This window comes from Oxyura jamaicensis, chromosome 11 (assembly GCF_011077185.1).
Source record: "Oxyura jamaicensis isolate SHBP4307 breed ruddy duck chromosome 11, BPBGC_Ojam_1.0, whole genome shotgun sequence".
NCBI classification, from domain to species: domain Eukaryota; kingdom Metazoa; phylum Chordata; class Aves; order Anseriformes; family Anatidae; genus Oxyura; species Oxyura jamaicensis.
This window is the reverse complement of record NC_048903.1, coordinates 15,119,175-15,143,624: the sequence shown is the minus strand read 5'-3', so window position 1 is coordinate 15,143,624 and position 24,450 is coordinate 15,119,175. Positions and strand designations below refer to the sequence as shown.

The following is a 24,450-nucleotide window of genomic DNA, read 5'->3' as shown; positions in this document are numbered from 1 at the left end:
CTACAAACAAACTCATGGTCTCTGCAAAATGGCAGGTTCAGAGCAAACAAGTATGATATTGTAGTTCAGGCTTGCTGCCAGTCTTTGCACATGGCAAGACTATTTTTCCCTGTGACCTCACTAGAGGCATCTTTGCTCTTTCTAAATTGCATGGTCAATGTATCTGGAGACAAACAAACAAAATCCATTACTATCAGTTTTCTCCAAGGTTGTGTTGTCAAAGTCCTGTTGCAGTTATATCCTTCTACATATTTAAGTGCATATATTTGAGAGACCTTCCCTCTCACTATAAGTATTCATATGCCTGAATTTTCATTTTCTTCAGAATCCCCATAACGCTGCTCCCACTCAGCACGTGAGGAGTGACCCCAGAGGCCAGTTGACTGGCCGTAGAAGAATGTCCTCCCCAGTGCTGGGAATGGGCACAGGCTCAGTCCATCGGTCAGGACACGAGCAGAAACCTACCCATCTCTGCAGCTCTTACAACTTAAGCCATATGCTCCAAAAATCAAAGTATCAGGAAATATTTACAAACCGGGGAAATATTTACCTTCAAAACACTTCTCAGACAAAAGCCTTTATAAATTCAAAGGTTTGCAGTGCATCAATGTGAACAATACATTCAAGATGCAAGCGCTTCGGGGGAAATAAATTCAAGATATGAAAACCACAATTATAAGTAGTTGCCCCCATACTGCCAACAGGCTAATGTCTGTCAAAAACTACAACCAAGGTTCACCAACTATGAAACTGAGAAAAAAAATAGTGTTTTAAAAGTTACTTTAAGATCATTACTAGTAAAAAATGACTTCTTAGCAGATATTGCCATATTGTATTCATGTTATGTTATAATATATTCACTAAAAATGCACCAGTGGTAAAAAAGCAGAACAGGTATTCTCTGAAACTAACATTTAGTTTATAAACAACTAACTCTAGGTCATGAATTGTTAAGGACATCATAAGTCTTACAGCTACTACCTAACAATTATAACATATAAAGACATTCTGTCTATATTTATATAGACCTTGAAAAGCACATGCTCCTACCATTTCTATTTACTTCTTGTTAAGTATCTGTCTTATGTTCTTTCTAAATTCAAATCTACAATGCCACATTTCTCAACATACTAAAGAGTAAATTTCAAAAAATGTTAGAGTCCCATTCAATAAATCCAATCATATAGTTTTCATTAACCTTCCATATATGATGCCGATTATACAGATGATATTTGTGCACGTGTATTTTCGTGTATTCTTCTCAATGAAGTTAATAGCATAAAATTAAAAAAATGTTAAGACTTTTTTTTTTTTTTTTTTTTTTTTTTTTTAATTACAGAAACTGGCCATAGCAATTAAATATGAAAATCTTTCTGTGTTTCTTTCAAGGTACAACATAACCAGTGTATTAAATTCTTAACTTCGTTGTTCCTAGGACAATGAATAAACACCAAAAATCAGCAAAGTAGCTGAATTACTACTATCATTTTTTGGACCTATGTCACCAACGGATGTATATAATGAAATGCAGTAAAGTTAAACACAGCACAACACTTCTACCTACCAATTCCACATCCACAAGGGTTACATGTTCCAGCTCCCAGATCATGAACTACATATGACATTAGGCAATTCTGAAGACAGAGCAACAGACTTTTGGAAAGGGCATCATCGTTTCACCAGGCAGCACAGCAGTTGCAGCACAAGCCTCTGGAGCACATTTAAAATAGTCCTTAGTTAATGAGCACATGTCTAGCTGAGAAGGGTTACCATGTCCCAATTAAAATTTTGACCTACAGCTGCCAATGGTAGACCATGCATGCAAACTTTGTTATACCTATCCATACTCTAAAGTAAACTCCTTTTTAAACACAAAAATTTTCCTAAATTATGTTTTTACAAAGGGGGGGAAGTATTGCCATTGGCAATAATGAAGCAAAAAATGTTAAAATGTGATTTGTAAAATATTGATAACCATTTTTGGAGAGAACACCACCTTACGTTGTGATTCACAAAAAAAAATAAACCACATTGAAAGAAAATATTTTGTTAGGTTGCCATATGCCACAAACTCTTGTATACCTAGAAACATGTTTTTAGATAAAACCATTAGCAATCACAAGATAAATAGACTGGAAAAGAAACTAACAAATTCTGCAGTGTTTTTATTAAACTGTTTTATTTTTCTTACTAGAAGACTAGAAAACTGAGAACCAGCTCAGCATCATGTAAGATTTGGAAAAAAAAAAAAAAAAAAAAAAAAAAGAAGAAAGGCATGTTGTCTAGTATCAAGCAGAAGAGGGTATTATCTTGAATCAGACAGTTTCAGGAAGACTCAATGCTAGGTCATTTAAAATATGTCTCCCCTTACAAAATTAGTTACCACACCTTCATCTGTTTCTCACATTCTTAGCTACAACTCTTTTTATTAATGCATTCACCAGATCAGCTGGCCTACAGCATCATCTTGCTGAATGGGATCTTACAATCAGGAGCAGCCCCAGAACACCAGTCCTCACCCTGGCAGAGGCAATGTTTTATTGAAAACTGACATAGTCAGCACCTGGGGGGAAAGATTTGGTCTGTGTGGTTCTACTGATATTCCCCGAAGGGTGATCCAAAGATATTACTATTAGTACTGCAGGTCAGAGTCGAACACCTTGCACGTCCTCCAGACGGAGTAAAACTGGGCTTGGAAAGTGGGATTAGAACAATAGAAATGTGTTCAGCTGTGAAATTAAAAGTAGGCCAGCATGACATGTAACATTATGCGTTGAGCTGAGTCAAAAGCAGTAATTAGGCTAAACTAGAATATGAACATACTCATTATCAGAACAAATTTGTGTTTTGCGTCCCTCACAGTCACTCCTTGTAATCAAGGTGGTTGCCTGCCCAGCCCAAAGCACCTTGCTACCCTCCCCACATCCTCAATCCCACCTGCAGTGCGCCCAGTCCTTCCCAGATCACCTAACTGATCACCAGTATAACTCCATCGTTCCTTGGAGCCCCTGTAGAGTCACCTCCCCAGTGCCCTCAGCTCCTCTGTGCTCCTTACTGATGTGGTGCCCTGGCAGCAGGGCAGGAGGTAGCACTTGCTGAGGCCAGCCTGGAGCTATGCCTCTGCCATCCACCTGGCCAGGGCACACACAACAACTGGCAACCATGAGCTACTCAGCAGATGTAAAAGCTGGATTCTTCCTACCTTTCCTGCAGCAACAGCACTAATTTGAGCCTGTGTCTTCTGCATACCTGCCAGCTTTCTGTAATTTGGGAGGAACTGAGGTGTCTTGAGACTTCAGATAGATTTGGTTGAAACTAGCCTATGAGTTCACAAGTTAGTGGGAGGCATCGACTGGTAAACATATAGACAAAATAAAAAGCATGATAATGAAAAAAAAACAATTCTGTCATAAGAGCGTAGATATTAATAAAAATAGCACCACAGATGCAGGTTCCAGCCTGAAAGGCTGGTGAAGTGCACACAAGCACTGTATCATTCATTTAAATAAGCATTTGCAATATAGCTGTAGAACAAAAAGCACATATGTTTACACATAGATGCTCATTTAAACTCAAATGAAATTGTCTATCCCAGAAAAAATGCTGTGTATACACACTGATCAAAAACAAACAGGAAGACAATAACTGACTGAGAATGAGATTTTTTTTTTTTTTTTTTAAAAAGTGAAACCACCTAACCGAAAGCCACAAGATCTGAGTATTTAAGTAACTACACATTTCCCCTGCCACGTTCTGAAAAACATCAGACTGCGTTCTTTCCTTTGACTTCTTGTAGCTTGTCCTTGGTCACAAAACAGTAACCTAAGAAAAAAATTATTTAATTGCTAGTGTTTTGTCAATGACATAATTATATATCCACTGCAAGGTAAATCAACCTGAACTTTGCCAGAGAACAATGCCCTGAAATGACTGTGAAAGCAGCCTAACACATTATTTTAGGATACTTTTTACATAGTTTGCACTTGTAGATCTGAAATTAGGCTTTCACTTTAAAATACAGAGGAAGTAAAAACTGTTATTAGTAGTTTATGGGTACAACATTATTCTTTATAGTGACAAGGACTGTAGGATATGGGGTAGACCAATTACTATACTGAGCAATGCAAATATTATCCACTGACTCTATTATGAGAACGGGTTATCTGATTACAGCCTGTGTTTTCTGGTCTTAGCACAGACTATATTCTCCCATGGCACTGGCAGTACATTTTAGAAATTCATTAGCAACTAATTCGCCCAGGAAACTTGAAATTTCTGTATCAAAGCATGAAAATTAAAATTCCTCATGAAAACATCCAGCTGTACTCAACATTTTCTCAACAGGACTTTTCAAAAGAAGAGGGAACACCTTTCCACTCAAATGGGCAGATGCTCAAAATCCTCAGCGCACCTGCCCTACAATAGATGCAGAAATTTAGCTATAGGGGAAGTAATAAATGCAGCCAGGAGACTTTTTCCTCTCTCTTACTTCTTCTAAAGTTTTGAAGCTAATGACAATGCTTCTGTCTTTATTGCTTCAGGCACAAGCCAAGAGTAAAAATCTAAGTTGCTTGAGAAAATACAATATTTATCAAACTCATTTGGTTGCATATTTCACTGGACTTTTTTTTTCCCCATTTTTTTAAGAGAAGGCTAATTTGCTCCTTGTATTTTAAAGGTTAGTAGTAAAAAGTGATTAGAAGTTACTGGGGTTTGGCACCACAGAAAGACTCCCTCCTGAAGCAGAGCTATTGTCAGTCTGCACTGGCTGAGGTGTAGCACTGGCATTGCTCACCAGCCACCACACAGCCACTGTCTTGGTATGTCAGGTTTCACAAATCCAAATGGCTTGGAATTCTACTGGCAAGTGTCATTCTACATGGCAAGTATCTACTGGCAGTACTGGCAAGTATCATGGCAAAGAAATGCCACTTCAGAACCAAAAAAAAAAAAAAAAGAGGTTCCTACAAAATTTTGACCATAAAACAGAGGTTGGAAAAGCTATGGTCTGTGGATTTGTGAAGGTCATTGGAGGTAAGGAAGACTTGTAACAGTAGTATTAAAAGAAGTAAATTGAAGATGGTATTTTGAGCTCTGCTTGGCATTGCTCAAAGTAACTTGTGTCTTACAATTGACTTAAATATGAGAAGTAACCCAAAGCCAGATTCTTGGGACAGTACCAACCTAAATGCCATGATAGTATTACCTTCTCCCATAAGCTGTTACTTTATTTTGCCACAAGAATGGTATGCTGAATACAAATGAAAGACAATGTGGTCCCATCTTGAATGGGAAGTGAGCTGTGTCCTGCAGTCATAATTAGGGAGGGCAGTGGCCCATGAAATCTTTTCACCAGGAAAAGATGCACACCATAAAAATATCTGCAATCCTGTGGTATATGGTGTACTGTTTTATAATCAATATTCATTCATAACACTCTATAAATGGGTATTTTGTAACCTGATGCTGAATTTAAACTGCACTTTGTTTAAAAAATGATTTTGAGGGCAATCAAGGACAAAGGACAGAGCAGGATCTTAGAGCTTCAGAACTGATATAAGCCAACACAACGTGGATGGCTAGAAAGAAGCTTTTCTGTTTACCTGTACTGAAACCTTCAATTGGCCTTTACATGATGAAGTGTTAGAGAAGAGATCCAGTGTCTTTGAACTAAATTAGGTTAATATTATATGCAGGACATAATTTTATGAGGGTAGGGGCAGAAAGCTGTCACTTTCTTTTAATTTCAATAAACCACGCACAGCATCTTTTAAAAATTAACTAGCTCATAAAAGTTCATCAGTCTTGAATTGTAATTAATTTCTGTATGCGGTAAGATCATTTGCCCATAGGTGTTGCTTACTCATTTAAATCAGAGCCATTGCAGCTACCTGACAATTCTATTAAAACAGTTCCTTATGAAACCTAGCTTTATTTAACAACTTAAAACACTGAAGCATTAAGACAAAAATGAAGATACCCAAACACTAACACAAATAAAATTACTATCTGCCATTCATTGAGGTGCTGAGCTAGAACAGTGCATTGGAAATTCCTTATCTCAACATTGGAAATTCCTTATCTCTCTACAGTGTAAAAATATTCAAAGCCTGATACTAGTGTGGAGACAAACTCTAAATGTTTTGCCCTCAGAATGGATGGAGGAGGAGGACAAATATACTATATCAACCTCGAAACAGGGGTGACAATACCTGTCTCTCCCTATCCAAGAGAACCATTTTTATCCATTATGTATACTATTGCTCAATACCTCAGCTTGGGTCCGAAAGCAATTCTTCTACCATAATGACATACCCAATATTACTATATATCAAGCCTTTTAAGGAATTTACAGAAAACAGATTCCTTCATTTCCCACAAGAAGCTGCTGCTGTCTGTACTCAGCACAATCCTGGTACGAGCTTCCCCCATGCTATGGGACAGAGCGTGTTTTTTCAGCCACAATGATCTCCTGTTTACTCAGGAACAAATACGATGTGGCATGTTGGTGGACTGTATGCCACTTACAGCTTTAATACACATTTTTGCATGGCAGATAAAATGCATTCTCTTTCCCTCCTGGCATATTTCTGTGCTAAGTAAACACAGGAGCAGTGCCCCAAGCCCCACTGGAGCAGCACCCACCAGCAGGTAAGCTTATACTCCCAGCAGCAGTTTCTCAGGCCTCAGCAAAAGACATTTTCACTATCACAGGGACAAGTTCTCCGAAACCCCGTGGAAAATCAACATCTCAAATGCCAAGCCTTCAGATTCAGGATTCAGATACCTACGTGTGTAACTGGAGCCTCCAAACTTAAAAGTTCAGAGCTTTCATATCTTTCCAAACCGGATCCAAGCAGGGCTCATTACATCTAAATAACAGTGTCTGCAGAAATTTCAGGAATAAATAGTGAGTTTGACCTTGACTTGCTCCCTCAGTTTCCACTGCAGAGGAAGCTCTGAGCTTCACATTGGCAGGGATAGGCTTCTCTCATCTATGTACTTGCCTTAATAACAGCTTTTGTAAGCTCATCTAAGAGAGAAGAGAATGGTAATATCTATAAGGAGAGTATATCTCACTTGATCTTCTCTGAATTACAAATTAATAAAATAATACCACTCTTCTGTAATTTTAACATGAACTACATATGAAAGAAATACATTAAAAACACAAGCCACCCATTCCTTCCCCTTATTTATTTGTCAAACAAACAAAACAAAAAGCCAGCTAGATAAGTCAAGCATCAAAGTGTAGGAAACATCATCCTCCTGCCTTGCTGTGGTTCCACCCTTTGTTTTGAAATCGGCACACTTTTAGCAGGGTATAAAAGTATGGAAAGGTGAAAGAGAATAAATGAATTTTAATGCAGATGCACAGGGAGGCAGAATTAACCTAGTACAGACAAGCATGAAGTCTGACCTATCTGAACCTTTGAGTTCTGGGCTTTTCTAACTATAAATTATTCTATATATTTCTAGATAATGCTGTGAATTTAACATACACTTCAATATTCCATTGATACCTTTTTTTTTTTTTTTTTTTTTTTTTTTTTTTTTTTCCTAGTCTTAAACACAGGCAATTTTGCTTCACTACCAGCACTTTTACTTCTATCAAATCTGGTCAAAATACATTTCCAAAAATCAAGGCCTTTCTCTTTGGCTCATTACAGATAATGACAAGTTGCTAGCTCATAACATTCCCAGAAGTTTCCTCTCCAGAGCAAACAGATGATCTTAAAGTATCCACACAGATACCACCATGTAATAAATGTTGACTTTTCACATCAAACTAGTTGTAGGTTTAATAGCGACCTGCATTTATCCCAAGTGGCATCAGGCTCGCTGGTAAAATTATTGCAATATTGGGTTGTGAAAATACACAAAAAATACTGACAACACAGAAAGAACCTTAGCACAATATACACATGTTGGTGAGTTCAAAAGGCAGAGACAGCTTTATTAATGTGGTAAAAATAGGATCTTTGAGTTTAAAAAGCAAACATACCCATAAAATAGCACCAACTCACCAGCCTCAAAATATATAAAAAAATTGTCTATACTTGAACTCCTCTTCCCAGTTGACCTCTTGCTACATAATGAGGCAGAGAATGCCCTGCAATATTGGACATGTGTAAGAAATAACAGGCTTCATAACTCAACTAGAAAACTGAGACTCAGCATACATCCCACCCCCAGCTAAACAAAGTTAAGTTAAAAAATCATATTGTAAAGACTTTTTCCAAAATTTTGTTCTGAGTTCTCCTGTAATCGTAACACAGAAAGCCCTAATCCCTAATTACTAGGGAAGAACAAATGCAAGCAGAGGACACCCCACCCCCCCCCCAAGATCATATTGTGGAGGATGCAAATACAATCTATGGCAGGAATAACAAATGCTTTATTTTCCAAGTGCTCTCCCATGATTTATGAAAGGTGTACCTCACTGTGGGAAGATAATGCCATTTGAAATGGTCCATTTCATAAATCTATCTTCCTCATCCCTAGCTGCATACAGGGCTACTATGAGCTCCTGAATCCAATAACATTTTCATCCTCTATTGACAAAAAAAAGGACTTTGTTTGGAGTGAGGTAATGATGCAGTTATAGAGGAGCAGCGGCTAAAGCTCGGTCTCAGGGGCTTTCGTTGGCAGTGCCATACAGCTGCAAAGGAGAGGAAACTAGTATAAACAGAAAGAAAAAATAATCAACACACACTACATCCCTTATGTCCTTTTACTTCTAGTGGCATTAATTATAATGTGTGCCTAATCCTCTGTATGAGCACATAACCAAATGTTTTGCCTGCATTTTCTCTTCATCCTGCCATAGATTTATCATTGGGAATCCAGCTATTTCCTATTCATCTGTTCACCAGCCCAGTATATCTGCTTGTTTATCTATCTGCAAGAACGCCTCCAGAAGAGTTTTTTTTTTTTTTTTTTTTTTTTTTTTTTTTTTTATGCAACGGTTGCTGTAGTCAGGGACTAATCATAAACGTAACTGAAATTCATCGTACTGATTTTTTTATGTTTCAATTAACGGCAAAGGGTAGACAGAAAATACTATCCTCAATGTTATGGAAGGGGCTTGAGCTGAGACTGAAAACCATTAGAAGCAATGCTTGGAGAATGGGAGAACAGGGAAATGAGAAGGCAGAAGATGAGATGAAATGTCTCTGGGAGAATTTGACACGTAAATACAGCCAACAGAAATATTTAAGAGGTTTGCTATTATTACTATTCAAGAAAGAGGAGCTGGAGGCACCACAAGTTTCTCATTTCATTTCTGAAAAGTTGGTTGTCCTACTCATCTTTGCAATCTCTGTCACGGAACAGTAGAAAAGCAAGTGTCATTAAAGAAAATTAGACATATATCAAATAGTTTTAGATAGCAGCCTGGGCTTTGCTTTTGTTAGGAGCTGGAAGCTCTATACTAAACTGGCAGCGTGTTCACAGATTTCATGAGTAAATTTTGGCAGACTTCTTACCCTACTGAAGTGAAATTTAGTGCTTTGAACAAATTTCCCTCTGAGCTTCTGAGCAATGACATTTTTCTACACTCCACTTACTACCCACAGTTTTGGAGTCTGATAAATGGCCTTTGTAAAACATGAAATTTCCATGGCTTTGGCAAGAACTTTACAAAACATATACATGTTTTGAACTGTCACTCTGAGATCTTAATTTACATACTTTGACTTGTGCACGAAAAGCAATTTCAAGGTCAGATTCCGTGAAGAAATACTGGGTAACTCCATTAAAAGTCTACTGGCACTTTGCATATTTATTTTTCTTCCCCATAGTATGCATGCAATCTCATAAATCAGGATAAACAAACATCAGAGGTCATATATAGGTGTGTGTGGTGTATGTCTGCACACAGCATGAAGGTATACCGCAAATACCGGACTGCCTCAAGAGTAACAGCAAAGAAACACCACCCCTTGAAACATATATTTATTTCCAGGGATACAAGGTTGGGACCAAAACTTGGTCATAAAAATGAAAAAAAAAAAATCTACAGTTCTTGCACATTTGGGGAAGAGAATCTCCCATGATGTGTGCAGCTCTAACTGTGTAGGGCTAATTATACCAATGAAATACAAAAAACAAAAACACATGTCTCTGAAGAGGTAAGATTTTATCAGAGACTGAAAGTTTCATTGCAAACATTTGCTAGATGATATTCTGAATGCTTCTGGAAATGAAATAAGGCTGTATTGCCTTACCAATGCAACTCATCATATCCATGATTGCTGGCTTTTCTATTTGCTCTTCATCCTTTTAGAATCCTACTACTCTTGGAAGCAAAGGAAAAACCCAAAACTCATTAGTCGTGAGGTTTTATATAACACCAGAGGCTACAGATTGTAGGAGTGGATCTCTAAAACACAGAAGAGTTACAAAAGGCTACAAAAGTAGTACTGCTAAAAGAATGGATATGAGAGGATACAAAGAGCTATTAATTTTGAGAGCAGAGATGGCTTCTTTGCACTAAGACAGACAATAAACTGTAGAAGGCCATCCTATAGCAAACTCTAGGCAAAACTGTTCCTATCTTATACTGCCTCTTGGGGGGGGGGGGGGGTGGCAGGGTGTGGAGTGCAGGCATTTGTCTTTTTCTGGAGAGCTGCAGCCATGTGTGCAATATGAAATAGGAATACTGTATTTAGAGAACCATTAAAAATCACTTTTGAACTCTGTTTCTCTAAGTAGAGCTGTACAGAAATGAATCTGATGTTTGCTGGAGCACCACAAGCACAGATCGAACATTAACATTTGTGTAATACAGCTCCTGAAACTGAAAAAATGCATCAACAAATGCTTTTAATATAATACTATGACTGTAGATTAATTAAAATATACATTCTTTGGCTTTACTGAAACATATAAATACCATGGTCAATTGAATGCGTAGTTTTTTAAAACTTGATTGCCTTAAAAACAACAACAAAAAAACAACCTTCACAGATTGTTGTGTCAAAACTACCCATTCTTGAGGAATCATGTTTTTGTCCTTTTTTTTCCCTTCCCTCTTTTAATGAACCGGAGTCAAACTAACAGCATTTGAGATGTCTGGAAAGGATTTTATTGCTTCTTCTGGTGCCTATGGACACTAATGGAGATCTGCGTACCTCATTTCCTCAGGAATCAACTGCCATTGTGAGCTACAGGCCAAGGTCAGGCCTTCCCCTTTGCACGCTGTTTCAAGTTCTGATGGGACAAGGCTCCTAGCCTCCCTGTATCCCAGTCCGAGTAGACTTCGATCCAAATACCACCTTGGTGCTTCTGACTGACACACATTGCACGCCTTTAAGACTGATTCGATGTTCACGATCAGATTTCCTCTTAATAAGCAGTCATGATAGATATCTACCAACATGTTTATGTCCCCAAGGAGAAGTGGTGAGGATAAGAGGTGCATAGCACAGGACAGTAGTTTATCACTACTAACAACTCCCCATTGTCCAAATTACTGTGCTCTGGTAAACGTTCTGTCTCCTTTTTGACCGAGTCAAGACGATGAAAGGCTAGCCTGAAACTTGGCACCGAACAAGACATGAGAGAATGAGCAAGCTGAGAATCAATACAAACAACATAGAGGTGACATTAATCGCTTGGAGCATTAATAGACCATGGGAGAGTAGAAACTGGCTTAGTTTTGAAAACCAAGGGTGTTTGCCTGCCTTTTGTGATCCCGTTTTGCTAGAACGGCCACAAATGTCGCTTTTGTCTGCTGAGCAGCCTAGGACCAGACTCTGTCTGAGGCGGCAGCAGAAGGTTTCCCTGGGGTGTTCTGCAGGAGGTGAATGCAGCGTTAGGCACCCCGGGATGTACGAGATGAGTTAGTAGCGCTGCCTTTTTGTTCCATCATTTTTAATACTTGACAGCAGGCTCTGTGGCTCTTGATGGGTTCATTGTATTTATTCTGAACTTAATAAACAGAACAAAAACACACCACAAGTGCATCCAAGTCTAAATATATAAAACTTCAGTTTTAAAGCTCTCTTCCACTGTCCCCCTCCCCCGTCTCCCCCCCGCCCCACAAAGCCACTTGTGATCTTTTACATCAATCACACTTAGCCTACAGCTTCAATATGTTCTTTTAGGAAGATCAGCAATTGCAGGATACTTCATGATTCTGGAGCAATAATAATATAATAAAAAATAATAAAATAATAATAAAAAATCTTTAGGAAATTTCCCCACAGGAAACACCAAACTTGGAGCCTCGGCACTTGTAAATGGCCTCTGAGAGCCCCCTGTAGTTATTTACTGGTAGAGTTTGAAGTAGTTTCATTATTCTTCCTGGAGATATTTACCTTCTGAATACTCCTGCTAATGAAGTTAGCTGGCATTACTTTAGTTAAGTTTTGCTAGCAAAATGTAGGCTCTGTGTAGCCAAGCTGCTTGGGCCCCAGCTCACCTCCTAACACTGGCAGTATATTTATTTTAATGTTTGACTATCTACCAAATTTTAGAGAGCTTGTTTAATGGCCTTTTCCAAAAATCTTCCATTCATTTCTTTAGTTTCTCACTTTATTTTGAAAAGAAAAAGGGAGAGAAATCACAGTTACAAAAACAAAGCCAGCAGAAGGGAAAATATTCAGTACCTAGAAACTGAAAATTTGAGTATTTGCTTTTTATGGGGCACTGGAGTCTCCTAAAATGCAGAACTGCTAGAAAACTTAAATGCTGAGGAAAAAAAAGTTCACTCAATGGCTATGCAAATACACTACAGTTTTGAATTGCTTTGAAAAATAATTTAAATACTTGTGTTTCAATTTATGGTCCTAAAATGCCTGAAAAACACATTCCTACTTTTTAAATGGATTTTTTTAAGTGAGTCTTAAATACACTTTGATTATTTCCATTCTTGACGTTATGCCTACTCAGGCATTTTGTACAGCAATTTGAAAGCAGAAAGGCAATTCCTAGCAATACCAACAGGTATATATTGATTTAACAAACACCTCCTCTTAAAGATGCACTTTCTTCTTCTCATGGAAAAGAAAATGTGAATTTAAACTGAATAAAGCCAAAAGCTAAAACACATTGTCTATAATGATTTCTTTGATGGAGAAAGCTCAGGTTCAAGTTCATTATCTTGGTATTTTCAGAGAAGCTTGCCTGCAGCTCTTAGGAACAACATTTAACTGAATTTTATATGTGAACATTAAAGAAACAGTAATGCACAGGTATAAAGTAAATGATCAAACTGGAAGTAAAGTGTACAGCTTTCTCCCTGTTAGCCTACACTGTTATTATCTCTTCAGAAGATGTCAAAACCTTTTCTCAGGATTTCTCATTTTTCATACATTTTGGAAGTAGGTACAATTACTTTAACAGCTCTCTATAGCACTAAGACATCTGCAGCAAAATCCGTTATTTACTTCAAAGCAAGAAGATTTTGAAGGCAGAAGGAAATGGCAGGCAGAAGCAGAGGTCCAGAGACATTGCTATTAAACTTCTGGGTTTAATGAAACACAAATACAAAGAATATTTTATGTAAATCTGTGTATGCAGAGGACAAAAATGCATTTGTAGGCACATATACTGTATAACACCAGAGGCCAGAGTGATAAGCATTCTCTTTTCAGTTCCTGACTGGAGCTTTAGTGTAAAACAAACTGGAATGCACATACCTACCGTCATTACATTATTTCATCCAAGTCTGACTAGTGACTCCATTTTAAGCACATCCCCCTGATCTCTTAAAACTAGGACTTGCATGAAAAGTAGTCTGAAGCATAGGCCTTGCAATAGCCAGGAAAACACATGCACCAATGTATATTCCCCACGCACTCAGTGCAGGCTCAGTGTGAAAGGTGGTGAAAGGTACCGATATTGTGCTGTAAAGGGAACTACACTTGAAGGCACACAACTCACAAAGGGCAGGACCATAGAAACCTGCTTGGAAATTGGACACAAAAGTCATCACAGCCCTGCGGCTGCCATAATTTATGTCTCAAACATTTATGTTCATCCTCCCTTTTCCCTCCTCCTTCTCCTCCTGCTCTTAAATTTTTCAGCTCTTCAAGAAAACAAAACAAAATGCTCTTCTTGTAGCAGTCCCTCCGACAGTCATAGTGGCACAGCTAAGAGCATGTCAATGTCCCAGTCTGAAACTGTACTTTCAAAGGATTTTAAAACAAAAACAAGCTAGGGAAAGAAGAAAAAAATAATTTCTCCCTGGCTCAAATTCAAAACATTTACAAGAGTCCAAGTTCTGTGTTGGCAAAGAAAGTAGCAGGACACAGTCCTGTGAGCAAGGGGAAGCAACACAGCATCATTTACACCCAGGGCTGTGTTCAGGTACTGTAAGGTTGTTAGATTTTGTTGTTGTTTTGTGTTTTTTTTTTTTTTTTTTGGTTTGTTTGTTTTTGTTTTTGTTTTTTCTTTTTTGTTGTTGTTTTGTTTTTCTTTTTTTTGGATGGTTACTTTTGTTTTTAAAAGCAGGATAGGAAGAAAATACCCCTGGAGTTGGGCGGTGCAAATAAACCATGCTGTACCAGTCCTGCAGAATCTGCGTCTCTTTTCCTGAAGGGCCACCACTTCCCAGTCTCCTCCTCAAGCTGACTGAGCTGTGCCAAATCCAGTATCTAAGATGCTAAAATATATAGGATAACTAAAATAACACACCTGGATCTACGATAATTTGTGTCCCCAGTGTTTAGGCCCCTTATCTGCTAATGTATTTACAGCTTTTTCATTTCAATACCATTGTAATTACTTAGTGAGCAGAGACATTCCTCTTCAACAGCAATAGCAAAATACACTTTTACTGTTTTACTGAAGCTAAAAAAAAAAAAAAAAAAAGGAAACATATATAAAATCTCAGACACAGACAATTAATCAAGCTTAACCGTAGCCTAATAACAAAGCAAGCAAAGTGGAAAATATATATGCTGGCATCCCACCACGCACTGCCACACTTTAAGGAAGTGTGAAGTCTTAGTTTGTCAGGATTATAGAAGAGGCTTCAGCAGCATGTACCAATATGCATAATAAGCCATAGAGTCAGGCACATTCTTCACTGTGCTAAACTACAATAATCTAATTGTTAATTAGACACAAAATAAGCTGGAAAGATATTTTTCTGCTTTACTTCTGTGTTCAGGTTTCAGCTCCTAGTGACATCTGTCAGGTCAGGAATAATCAAGTTTCTAACCTTCATGGTCCAAGGAGAGGGCTGCTGTGCAGCTAAATACAGAGAAATAAACCTAAGAACTGAGTGACACCGTGCTACTAAGCCACAACAGCACTGGCTTCCCAGGTGTAACACTTTCTGGTAGCAAAGCATTGCTTTGGCATTTATACAGAGTTGCAACACCTCTGCAGTTAATGAGTAGCTACATCTCCACCAGCCCCAGCTGGAAGCTGATGGGCAGCTCTGTGCATGCCACCTCAGATGCTACTCACCCCATACTACCGTCAGCTGGGGCACATTCATATTATCACACAATGGGAGCAACAGCATAATAGGACCAGTGTTCAGGTGTTGGTGACATGTCTTCCACACCAGGCTCTCAAAGACCTCCACAAATCTGGAGGCCATACTCTCAGAAAGTCTCAGAAATGTTGAGATGAAGCATGTGTGGCATGGTAGGATGGGAGCTCAACACCTACACCACCAGAGTTGTCACTAAGGTATCAGCAAAACTTTGCTTTGTAAGTAGAAATAGTGCAGCTGCTAAAAACATTAACTCTTACTGGCAGTGTAGCATTGATAAGAAAGGTTGAACACAGAAGCAGCACATGAGAATTTGGGTACACTGCTCATGGTTCTGAGACACAGCTACAAGGAATGATTAAGATAAAAATATTTAACAGATTTGTGTGGTACTGGATTTTGCTAAAGGGATAGTATAAGTTCGAAGAGATGCTTTACAGAACTGAATACACACTAAATATTGCTAACACTGCTGACAACTATGTTGCTTCCAGCAAGTTCAGAACAGAGGTTTATTCTTCCTTTATCAGATTTGCCTTCCAAGTCTCCTTAGAGCAAAAGCACTACCACACAGAGCCTCATCTTTAAAACCCAGGTCTGCACGGTAAGCGATCCTCTGGAAAAAAAAAAAAAAAAAAAAAAAAAAAAAAAAAGAGGGAACACTAAAAAAAAGTTAAGTGGAGATAAGCACAAAATTTGGCTGGAAATGTGGCCTATTTGTCAAGCTGTAGTGATTGCTAATCAGATATAGAAATCTGGATGAAAACAAAAGAGGAAAAAGAGAAGGAAGGGGGAATGAGGAGGAGAATATGAATGAGATTGAGAGCAGGTATGAAGAAAAACTATTTTCTCTACAATTATATAGCAACAACAACATGAAACAAAAGTAAAACATGTTCACTGTAACTGAGGACAATGCTAGCATGGTTTGAAAGTCAGAAAAGAGTAATTGTACATGCTTTTGTTAATACATTCCACTAGGATTTCTCTGAGCGCTAGAAACTGCTCACTGGTTTTGCATAATAAAGCCAACCTGAGATCAGACACAACAAAACTCCATTATTCCCACATGTATTTCAGTAAAGAAGTCAGAAAGTGCTCTTTGGAATTACTATCATGATCAGCACAGAAGGATTTACAGATGTAACAAAGCTAAAAGAAAGCAAGACAGACATCATCTCCTTAATTTCCTTCCTAGAACAACTAATTTTTGAAGGAGAACTCACAATGATTAGTGGGACAGAGCCCCAGTCATAACCAAGGCTTTCATCATATCTTTTCATTTACAGTTCTAGCAGATTTGCTGAATTCTTGAAATATGGCTGGTATGCATTAAGTGAAAAGGAGTGCTCCAAGGAAAATTGCAAATAATTTTTCAAGGCTAAATAAAATTTACTTGATGCATCTGATACCCAAAGGGAGCTACCTGGGATGGTAACTATGCTGAATCCTTTCATATCAGGCAAAATAACAACTTTGCTATTTTTTTTATGACACTAAGCATAACAAAATAACTGCCTCCACATTTACCCCTAGCTTGCATCACAATATTTTGCTTAAAAAACACTAGAAAAACCCTATCCCCATCATGAGTTATTTATGAAGTTCCCACCTGTCTGGAGGTGACAAGCTCTCTGAGAGGAGGCCTCCAGACATATCAGATTCTAGGTATCTAGGACTCTTGTCATTTGACCCTAGGAAATAAGAATTTATGAGAGGACATGTACACATAGAAAATGCTCTACTTAGGTCATTTTTCCCATCTCTTCAACATGGCACTTCAGCAACCTGGGTAGAGCAGCAGATTTTTTAAACTTATTTTTTTCTTCAAATTTATACTTTGGCTCCTAATAATCAAGGGATATTTCCTATAGTGGTAAAGAAGGAATTTCTTTCTTTAATATCTTTCTGTTGAAGCAAGCAAAGTCACCTTAAAGCGTCAGGTAGAATTTATTTCAGTGAGCTAACAATATTCATTTCCTTACCCTGGTGTTCCTTTAAGCTTTGAGAGTCTACACACAGATTCCTCTGAAATGTAGTTAATTTTAAACGTAAGGGGGGAAGTGGAGGAATAGACAAACTTATCTCACCAGAAAATCTTTATAGAAGCATGTGTCCCTGAAGAAGAAAGGCTTTATGCTTATAATTTCATCCAATATTTCTTTTCAAACATTTGAATAATAGGCTTTACAGAATGCCTTTTTGATACTAACTGAACTTTACAACTAATAAAACCCTCTTTCTGAGCTTTGTTACTTACGTCTGGAATCCACAAAGTGTCTTTTATAAATAATAACCTTAGCTAATTATACATAGTAAATAACCTCAGCTTTCAAGCCTCCTCATATATCATTTTGCTAAATATTAATCACAGCTTTAAGCTGTCTAACAAGCTCCTAAAAGCAAGACATTACTGAAGAGATCCCCCACTATAAGGAGTCTCAAACTATCCATCAAAACCCCTTGCATAAAAAGGGCTGATTAAAACTTCCTGGCACGGCCTTTTATTTGCTCACGTTGGTTCTCTATTTTCCAGGCACATGAGCCTCAGTTCACCTTCATCAGGACAGGAACGTTATCAGCCTCAAAGAACCTGTTATCCTGAGCCTGACATGGTGCGAATGAGCCTGGGTAGGCAGAAAGTGCTGTGTTAACTTGGATCTCCTCTTTCTTAATTAGGACTTCAAACAATAGGTGGGGAAAAATCAGGACCAACCACTATTATGTATTAGCTTTCATTTCTGTGCATTGATTGAGCTTATGTTGTTTTATGTGTGTGATGAAAGGGCAAATCAAAACCCATTTCTCTTTCTTGTCAATTCTCTCTCTTTTTCAACTATTTATCTTTGTATTGTATTGCAGCAACAGATGGCACATTAAAAATAAATTCACTTTCGGGGAACTGCGTTCTGTGCATCTTAGTCTTACCATCCAAAATGACTATGTAAATAATATCTTGTTAGAAAAGTACCTATAAAATATAGTAACATGATACTTAATAAGGAATAATAGAAACACTTTGGGAAGAACACAGGTCTTTCTAGCATAGGAACTCTCCTTGACCTGAAGACTGCTGTATTTTTACCGAGTTGCGGGCTTAGTTAAAGAAATATCTATGTATATCTATCTATATGGACGCATCACTCAGTTTATTTTCCTCTCTGATTTTCCTAGGGAACTGGTTTCAAATGTTTTCCACATTAGTTTCCTCCTGGCACGTTTACAAACAGTTCTCTCACCAGGACTCACTAGATATTATTAGCATTCTTTAAATAGTACTTTCCAATAAATTCAAATAAATAATGTCACTGTCAACAAGCATTGTACTGAAGGTCAATTTACAGTAACACTATCAATGATGTACATTTAGCAAGATGCTTGGAAAATATGACCTCCCAGTCACACTGAAAAAAAAAATCTTCAGAACTGTAAGTTTATAACTTAAAATTTACTCTATGTATAAATTTTAAACCTTACTCAAAGGTCCACACATGAAGTGCAACAAACCAGAATAGCACAGGCATATCACCAGTATTAACACGCATTCGCAATGTGAATAGAAAATAACGAGTTAAAAATCCTTCACAGCACGTTCCCTAATTCAGTGGCAATTAATCAACTGAGATAGGAGAATTGTATGAGTATCAGTTTTATACACTCAGAAGAAACACAAAATACATTCCTTTCCTATGAGCAACAGCACCAAACAATTACAGCAATAATCATTAGCAGTGTGTAGGAAAAAAGTGTGCGTAGGAGGAGGGACAGGTCATAGTTAAGCTGTCTTTCTATTAATCATCATTATAAGAAGGGAAAGAAGAAATATTAAATTTCCATTCTTATAAAGTTTAGTCATTATTTTGCAAACTTCATTTGAAACCACTCTTCAGAATAGCAGTAACCCACAAATCACAGAGAAACCAGCAATGCACATGATAAGATGGTATCCAGTACAGGACATGTTTCCCAGGACAGAGTTTTGGTTATAAAACCTTTATTTTCACTGTTTTGTGACAGCAGCCCCACTTTGCTGCTTCAGTCTTTCTTTAATGCAGAAAAAAAAAGGGGGGGGGGGAATTTACCCTTTAATAAAATTAAATAGAGCCTCACTTTTTAGGCCAAGAATGATGAGCCAAACAATACTTTCACACACCTTGAAAATTAAAATATTAAAAAGGACAGAGCTAATTATCTGAGAAGAGAGAATGGTGATTTTATTTCCCCCCTAAGGTGGGTAAAAAAACCTCTGCATATATACATGCTTCCCAATGTTTAGAATATTGGGAAATAAGTTATTTTTTAAAAGCATTATTGTTAGAAATTACTTTTCCTGTGAAGAAGATGATATTTAAACTGCTGTAACTTGGCCCAGTCAAAAGCAATTTGCAGGAGGACAATGAAAGGCAGATATATACATACAAGAGACAGGACTGCTAACACGTTAAACACACTCACAGAGCTTGACAGTTCCTCTCTCAAAATAAATATATTTGAAAGTAAATACATACCCCTGTTGAGCCAGGCTGTATTTAGCATCTCAGCTTTCCCTTCTCCCACCCCCACAACTGTGTGTCAAATATGTTTTCATCCCCTTGTTTGTCTGTCTCCCCTAATCAGGACTCTGTTGTTGTACTGAGCGAGTCGGGGCATTTAGTGGAAATCAAGATGGATTTAGTTTGGAATTAAGTAGATTCCCATGACAGGAAATATTAAGAGATGATGGATGTCTGACAAATATTTAAAAAAATCAACTCCTGTTTCAGAAAGCAGTCTGCAAAGCTAGATTTATGAACCTGAACTTTAAACTAAAAGGAACATATTTTTCCAGGCTTTATGTATTAGCAATATTGCATTTAATTTAGAGATTAAATAAATGCCATAGTTTGAGGCAGCCCATGAGAGCTGAGATGCAGCATGTAGGCAGGCTTACAGTTTTGAAGCTATGAAATATGTCTCCTGTTTTGACACTATTGTAATAGCATAGCTGTTCACTTTCCTTGTTTCCATGGGGTTTATGGTCCATAAAGTTTAATAACAATCTTAACAGCTGAACAGTGAGCACACATCTCTGGGAGGCTGCTGTACAAAACAGGACCTGAATTTTATCCATGCAGCTTTTAGTGGCAGTACATGCCCTTTTCTCACCACTGCTCACATGTACCCATACCCTTAAAGAAGGCACCAAACAATGGCCATTTATTCAGCTTGGAAAAGAGACACCATCTTGGCCTTCAGGAGGTAAATAAACAGCACTCAAAGCATGAGGGTATTTCTGAAATTATCCAATTTCAGAAAAACAAAAGAAAAAGCTTGACCACTAGGTCAAGAGAAACATCCAGGAGCACCCACAAGCACTACTGACTTTCATGCATCTGGCCTGGTAGAAAAATTACACATCATATGGTGCAACAAGATTTTCTGTACTTTGAGGTGTAGATGTTCCTCTTCACTTACCCTTTACCCAGTGAGTGAACCTCACCAAGCCAGGAAAGTTTCAGTTCCTAGCAAAATTGACTCCTAGCTTGTACCTTGACTAATTACATTCTATAAAAGAAAGATGGCTTGCTTTGGTGACACAGAGCTGGAGGAGGTTATCTTCAGAAGAAGACAAAACAAAGCTACCACATTCAGGCTCTTAAACATCTTTTTCAGAAAGGACACGAGCTCGTGCCCACTTCTATCTTCAGAGATAGCCCAAAGCAAACAGAAAAAGAACTAAACAGACCACACAAGTTTTTTTTCGAGAGAGCAAGATCCCCAAAACACAACTATATGTCCCATACCTCTTTCAGTAGTCCAGTCCAGCCTCCATCTTTGGTTTCTGCTTCCTTTCTAGCTACCACAAAAACAGCAAAAAGATGTGACAACCCTGAAAGTACTTAAAACTAATGTGGGGGGAATGGGTTAAAGTTGCGCCAGGGGAGGTTTAGGTTGGATATTAGGAAGAACTTCTTTACTGAACGGGTTGTTAGTCACTGGAATAGGCTGCCCAGGGAAGTGGTTGAGTCACCATCCCTGGAGGTCTTTAAAAGACGTTTAGATGTAGAGCTTAGGGATATGGTTTAGTGGAGGACTTGTTAGTGTTAGGTCAGAGGTTGGACTCGGTGATCTTGGAGGTCTCTTCCAACCTAGACTGTTCTGTGATTCTGTGATTCTGTGGGGGATTCATCTGCATCTTGTCTGGCATTAGGTCAGCAGATGGCCCTCAAGTGAGCAACTGTGCTTGCTTTGCCTGGCTTTGATTGTGGCTCGTTTCCATTATGGCCTGCTTGTAGGGCACCTGCTTTACAGGCTATGTATTTTCTGGTACATGCTAGGCAAATTTATCCTTTTGTGATTAGTATCATAAAGTTACCTTTGAGCAGAAATACTGTAATAGTGGTTAAAATTTAACCTTAGGTCTCTTCCAGGCTGTCCTGTTGGAAAATTTTGAGTTATATCAATGATTGGTTATGGGAACCCTCCTAGAAAAGGAAACCACATTCTTCCTCACTGATAGGCTTTTATTTTGATTAATTTAGGACTGCCTTAGACTACATTCTCAAATATTGAATTTATTAAAACCATCCAAAGACAAGGTCCTTTGTCTACTGATAATTCTTCTCCACCACCTATTCCACCATTTTCATGATTCTACAGTTTTTGTTTTTTTCTTTAAATAGAAGTGAAAGGGAACATTCAACTTTCAAATCTGGATTTGCATAACTATTTGTAAGGGAGAACTCTATACAGGTACAGAATATTAAATGACTTCTCCCCCCTTTTTAAATAATTGAATAGATTTCAACTTGATTGTGTCTCTTTAACATTTCACTGGATCTTTTTTTTTCAATGAATTTGACACGTCAAGTAATATCAGAGTAAATCTACCTAAAATATTTACAATTACTTGCAAGATATTTTCACATGAACCAGTAAATTGAAACTTCCTCTCAGAGGAGAGACATAAAAAAGTCATTTTTATGGTGGTTATTGTAATTTTAATAGGCAATTTCATAGGTAAACAGAAGTGCTTGATCTCCATTCACCACTGTATAACAGGCTGCGCTGCATATCTAATGGCATCACATGGATTTGTGTACAAAATGAACAAGAATTATAAATGTCTCCTTCTGTGATTTAAACTATACAGTTTTACGTACCTCAGCTACAGTGCCTAAGAAGAAAACACAACACATATTTATATTGTACAAATAGGCAGCCTACTTCCTTTGGGAATAAAATTTTAAGAAGGAAATGCTTCAGGTTGGCATTAAAGCAGATGTTCAGCAGAAGGAGCTGTGCACACATTTACAGAGTAGCCTCCATCCAAGCTGGTTCACTGCAATGTGTGCATGCTCAAAAGATCTGAAATTTGTGTGGGCAAATGACACTTTCATGACTGGAGTAGATTAATAGAGTAATAGATTTAAAGGCTAGAAGGGATCATTATGATCATCTAGTATGACCTTCTGTTTAACAGAATTTAGCCAAGGGATTCCTGCATCAAGCCTATGGCTCATAACTTCTGGTTGAGATACAACTAGTATCTTTTAGAAAGACACTCAATTTTGATTTAAAGACTTCAAGTGATGGGGAAGTCACTACCTTGCTAGACAAGTTGTTACAGTCCTTAATTACACTGCTTCATGAAGACAGTGCTTCTTTATTCTTTCACTACTAGATAAAAAACAAGAAAACGTCTCATTCTTTTTTTTTTTTTTTTTCCTGAAATCTCCAAAATCTTCACCCGCAAACAACAAAACTAGGACCAACAGTTAATAATGTTTAAATTATAGTGGTAACGTTAATAATAATACAACAATGATCCCACTTGGAGAAGAAAAAAAGCCTGTCAGCCATTTGGTCTGTCTTTGTTACGCATGTTCATGAGGATATACTTCAAAGAAAAGGGTGAAGTAAAAATGATACAAATACACTAAGTTTAGTCACATTGCAAGGCATAAGGATAGTAAAACAGTTTAGTACAGAATAGATCTTTTTTATTATTATTATTTATTTATTTTTCATTTTTACTAGTTCTCTTTGATTTAATAGTCCATGGAGCATAGGAACAATTCATGGGAAATATGTACCCTTGCACTCACCTACAACATGTTGCCTGGCTTGGGTCCCAGGCATGTTAGAGAAGCCTTCAGGTTTTTCATGTGCTATACTCTTCTGTTCTGGGCATGTGCAGATGTGGGCTACAATGGTGGAGGCTGCCAGCTACAGAGCATCTGAAAACTCTCTTACACTACAGAAATCCTCAGCTGCTTGTTAGGACAGCTTTATGGAAACTGAGATGAGGTTTTGGCCCCATCACTTAGCTATACTTGGCCATAATTCAATTTCTCACAAATAGCAATTTGGGCATGTTCTCTTTTTCTTGTACAACCATGATACATGCAGAGGGAATAATAAATTACCATGCTATTACATGACAACAGAAATCTCAATGTGTTTGGTTGTATGTGCAGAACTAAAACTGTGGGCTGTTTTTTTCACTGCGCTTTCACTAGAGTAGATTCTAACATATTTACACTGCTTAGTATTGGACTACTTACTGAACATGTGAGATGGAGAATTCATGGAGCAAGTGACTACCTATATGAATAGGGTTTTGTTGTTTGTTTTTGTAAAAATGAAAGCCGAGTTGTATGTAGTTAGATTCGCTCTCATATACGTCAGACATATATTGCAATAAAATTGAGAACTCAGGCTTGGAGGAATGTCCACAAATGCTGCTTCTGCTTCAGATGTGATTATACACCTCCTTGGAAAACACAATACTTGGATAATGCAAATGCTAATGTCCTTTATAATTCATTAAAATTTGCTGTTAGAGTCCACTAATATTTGAGTTGGAAAGTTAAAAACAGGGAAGCAAAAGGTATGCAAATCAAGACAACCTCTTTTTCTGGGGAGGAAAAAAAAAAAAAAAAAAAAAAAAAAAGACTATTTTCATTCTAAGAAGCCAGTGAGTAGGAAAATATATTTCTGCTAAGCAAATGAGC

At 37.7% G+C, this 24,450-nt stretch overlaps 1 protein-coding gene across 2 annotated transcripts in view; it reads right to left on the bottom strand.

Annotated features, from left to right (window-relative positions):
• WWOX (WW domain containing oxidoreductase) overlaps window positions 1-24,450 on the bottom strand; it is a 506,706-nt gene that overhangs the window by 134,552 nt on the left and 347,704 nt on the right. The window contains exon 9 of one of the 2 annotated variants that reach the window (XM_035336414.1): window positions 8,618-8,662. The exons of the other annotated variant lie outside the window; for it this stretch is intronic. Coding sequence (XP_035192305.1) covers window positions 8,633-8,662 — 30 coding nt within the window. The 3' untranslated portion in view covers window positions 8,618-8,632. Of the gene's footprint in view, window positions 1-8,617; window positions 8,663-24,450 lie in introns of those variants that run through there. 2 annotated transcript variants of the gene reach the window in all.